The 3,942-nt window shown below is 55.3% G+C and overlaps 1 protein-coding gene across 5 annotated transcripts; it reads right to left on the reverse strand.

The window, feature by feature from the left end:
* Window positions 1-571: 571 nt before the first annotated feature.
* On the reverse strand, window positions 572-3,003 carry LOC100273460 (uncharacterized). Of its 5 annotated transcripts, none has more exons than XM_035959444.1 (3): window positions 2,156-3,003; window positions 1,669-2,045; window positions 572-1,367 (listed from the first exon to the last, which is right to left on the reverse strand). In XM_035959444.1, exons 1-3 carry the CDS (start codon window positions 2,690-2,692, stop codon window positions 1,274-1,276), a joined length of 1,008 nt encoding a protein of 335 aa, XP_035815337.1. In that variant the 5' UTR covers window positions 2,693-3,003; the 3' UTR covers window positions 572-1,273. The 5 variants fall into 5 exon arrangements, with proteins under 5 accessions (XP_035815337.1, XP_008647552.1, XP_035815336.1 ...); XM_008649330.4 differs by having other exon boundaries at window positions 572-1,528; XM_035959443.1 differs by having other exon boundaries at window positions 572-1,314; window positions 2,156-3,001.
* Between the last annotated feature and the right edge of the window lie 939 nt (window positions 3,004-3,942).

Consider the following 3,942-nt stretch of genomic DNA (forward strand, 5'->3'; position numbering starts at 1 on the left):
TTTGTATAAGGACTCAAACATTCTAGGTTTTAGATGACAATTCAAATTTCATGTTTATTCTATTTTTATATTTGTAACATTGCTGCTTTTCTCCGGCCATACATTTCATTGAACACTTAGTGGCCTGAGTTGTTGCACATGAGTGCTGATAGAAACAACGAGGTGGATTCAGACATGGGGTAGGCCTCCTCGTTCCAGCAATGTTACAAATCCTATCTGACAGCTACATGAACTCAGTAGTCTGCGGCAACACCAGCAATCTAGTTGCACATCTCTCCCAGTAGCAAAGCGTCGACCCATGATCCTTTTGTCTTCGCATTTCGAGCCGAGCCGAGGGCAAGGCGGCGTTGTGCGTGGGCCTGCATGCGTCTGTCCAGTCGTCCGATAAGATTACCACGCGTAAGCAATCCAGACTAGCTCGCATTGCTCCGTGTTGGGGTCGGTTCGCACGGAATTTTTTTCCCGTTGGAGGGGGATAGGGTTTGCCTCTAAAAAGAGCTTTTTGGGCTTCCTGCTAGATATCAATACTAACCATTTGTGCGAGCTAGGTGTGGGAGTGTGGCACCAAAAAAAATGAGACGAGATATTTTTGCTAGCTGGTGTGGTAACCGATAAATATTTAGATCCACGTAATAAATAAAAGAGAAACTACAAAAAATCGCCGTATACAGTTCTTGCAGGTTACAACCACGTATATTATCGGTTCAAAAACAGAACCTCTGTAATCTATGTACACGCTGTCAGCGTGCGCTGTAGAGTCCTCCTGTCCCGAGCTGTCTATCAACAGAAGCGCCTAACAAAAATTTTTACACGGCACGAAGCCGTCACAGGACGAGGCCGCAGTTTGAGTTGACCTGCAAGCTTCATCCGCAGCCCCTCAGAATCTCGGCGAGCCCCTTCCGCTGCTCGTCCGTGAGGTCCTCGGGGAACACGACGTCGAACTTGACCACGAGGTCCCCGCGCGCGCCCTTGGCCCCGCCGGCGACGGGCATGCCGCCGCCCCTGACGACCTTGACGTACCCGGGGCAGATGACCTCGTCCCGGAACGCGCACCGGAACCTGTCGCCGCCGAGCAGCCTGAACGAGAGCTGCCACCCCGTGAGCGCGCCGACCAGCGGCACCCGGGCCCTGAGCACCAGGTCGTCGCCGAGCCGCTTGAACCGCCGGTGCCTCCTCTCGGATACGACGAACGTGGCGTCGCCCGTCAGGCAGCCCGGCCGCTCGTCGCCGGCGCCCTCCAGCGTCACCGTCGCGCCTTTCCTCATCCCGGGCTTCACCCGGACCGTCCGCGTCGCCTCCTCCTTGGTGACCAGTCTGCCATCATCAGGACATGAAACGCTCGAGGTTGATCCACCGGTAGCAGGTAGCTATAGCGTGAAAATGTGACGGCGCGGTAAGTGGTCAGTCCAATCAGCAGCACAAGGCAGAAGAACTGCACAAGGGAAGTGCAGGGTCACTGTCCCCTGCTCGATTGGCCGGCGACCGGCGTCCTCACATGCAAGCAGAGGCAGCAAGCATTACACACCACCTATAATGCCCAAAAGGACCACTTCTGATAAGCATTACAGTATTACACAGTAACAGCTCCGCTTGCATAGCCACTTTGCCTGAGTCTTTCAAAATACAAGCTTCTTTTTTCCCCCTTCTTTTGGGTGAGCGACAGCTTACCCGTTCTTGGTGACGACGTCGCGGGTGTACCTGACCTCCTTGTGGCACCCGCTGCAGAGCTCCTCGAGGGTGCACTCCACCCTCCGCTCCAGCGGCGGCGCCTTGCGCACCACGTAGCTGGAGAACTCGGCGAGCGCGCGCCGGCCCCGGCCACCGCCGACGCTGCTGCTGGCGCTGTACACCACCGTCTTGAAGGCCGGCTCCTCCCGCTCCGGCGTGCAGGGCGCGCCGCCGGCCTTTCCGCTCCGCGCCGCCCTGGGCCTGGCTGACACCGCCGCGGAGTCGGCGCGGTCCTTGTCGGCGGGGCTACTCCTTTCGCCGTCGCGCGCTGCGACTGCGGGCGCCGCCGACATGTTCCCCTGCTGGCCCAGCAGCGCCTGCACGCACCCGGCCGGAAGCCAGAGACGGTACACGTACAATATCATCAGCACCACCGGGCACGCACGCAGCAAGAAATCGTTGGCGCCACGACACGAGCGGAGCATACATATATATATATTTTGACGGTGTGGTGTGGTGTGAATGTGTGACCTCGTAAGCCTCGGTGATGGCCTTGAACCGGGCCTCCGCCGCTGGCCTGGACTCCGGAGGGTGCTTGTCGGGGTGCCATTGGCGGACCAGGCTCCTGTACGCCGCCCTGACCCGCTGCGGGGAGGCGTCCCTGGCAACGTGGAGGATGTCGTAGTACAGCTCCGGCGGTTTGTTCCCCATTGGCCGGTCCCAGCTGTAGCCTCCTCGCTGCTCGTGGGAGACCGAGGAAGACGGATCCGGATGGATGGACGAACAGCAGAGAGTGAGAGCGAGCGAACGAGTGTGTCTGTGACTGAGAGGAGGATTCAGGAGGTGCGCGGTAGCCTGTCACTGCTATAAACGGGGCAGCGAGCGGGCAGTGGATCGAGACGAGAGAGATGTACAAGTGGCTCTGCGACGTGTAGGGCAACAAGGGGCCACGAGGGACATGGATGATGACATGCATGCCTTGTCCGGAGGACTCCCGCGCCAATGCGCCTTCGCCAGTCGCCATGCATCAGAGCGAGACTGCGAGAGCCGAGAGGTCGGGGAAGGCGCGCGCAAGGGAAGGGAGCAGGCCTGCAAATGTTCCTTGGCAAGTGGGCCCGTGGGCCGTGGGCGTGGCGAGGCAGAGGCGCAGAGCAATGAGGGGGCCCTGCGTCACGTGTCGAACTTGCCGTGCACGTTGGAAATGGCCGGAGCGTCCGAATTTTTTGTGTTTTAGCCCCTTTTGTGACACAAATTTACGTTTGGACCCCCAGAAATTTTATTTGCACGTTTGGACCTGATGCTCGGCGCCATAGGCTGTGGCGCCGAGGTAACACAGCTCGGCGCCACAGCCTATGGCGCCGAGCTATGACATGGCAGCAACGGCTACCTGCGCCTAGGGCTGACCTGGCGGCGACGCGGCCTCGTAGCTCGGCGCCACAGATCTTGGCGCCGAGCTACGAGTGCCTATAAAAACGGCCGTGCGGCTGGCCGAGAGCAGCACATTTCCACTCATTTCCAAACTTCGTAAAAATTTGCTGAATTCAAAGATTTGTGTTGGTTCACTTCGTAGACCAAGATATGGTGCCCAACTGATTCGTTTTGTATATTGGGTTGTTAGTTTCATAGTTTCTCATAGTTTAATAGTTTGTATAAACCTATTATATTATCATTTCGATTATTAGTTTGTGTAAATTTATTATAAAGCATATTAGGTACAAGTGATAATTATAATCGTTTATTAGATGAAAGACATGTACCGAGAGGAGTTGTGGCAGAAGAGAGGTCGTCCTCGGGAGTTATATCCGGACGTATCTAGTAAGGATGCTCCTGTTCCTGCTGAATTCCCCGTGCCTAACTGTGACTGTGGCAGACTAGCTTGGGTACATCAATCACAACATCCAGACACGGCTGCTCGCTGCTACTACCTTTGTGGCGGTTTGGACGTACGTAGCTTATGACTTGTCACTTAATTTTGTTCGCATTCATTATTTTGTAGATGTGTAATAGTGCTTCATTTCCATTATTTTAGGGGCATCAGAGGTGTTTCTTTTTCCAGTGGATCGACGGTCCTGATAAATTTGACCCTCGATATCTGAGAGCACCTAGAGGGGGGTGAATAGGTGATCCTGTAAAACTTGAAAAACTTAAGCCACAAAAACTTGGTTAATCGTTAGCACGGTAAATGCCAAGTGGCTAGAGAGGAATCTCAACAAAACACAATAACCACAAGAAATCAATCACAGAGATGGCATGGTGGTTATCCCGTGGTTCGGC

Source organism: Zea mays, chromosome 6, assembly GCF_902167145.1.
Source record: "Zea mays cultivar B73 chromosome 6, Zm-B73-REFERENCE-NAM-5.0, whole genome shotgun sequence".
Lineage (NCBI taxonomy): Eukaryota > Viridiplantae > Streptophyta > Magnoliopsida > Poales > Poaceae > Zea > Zea mays.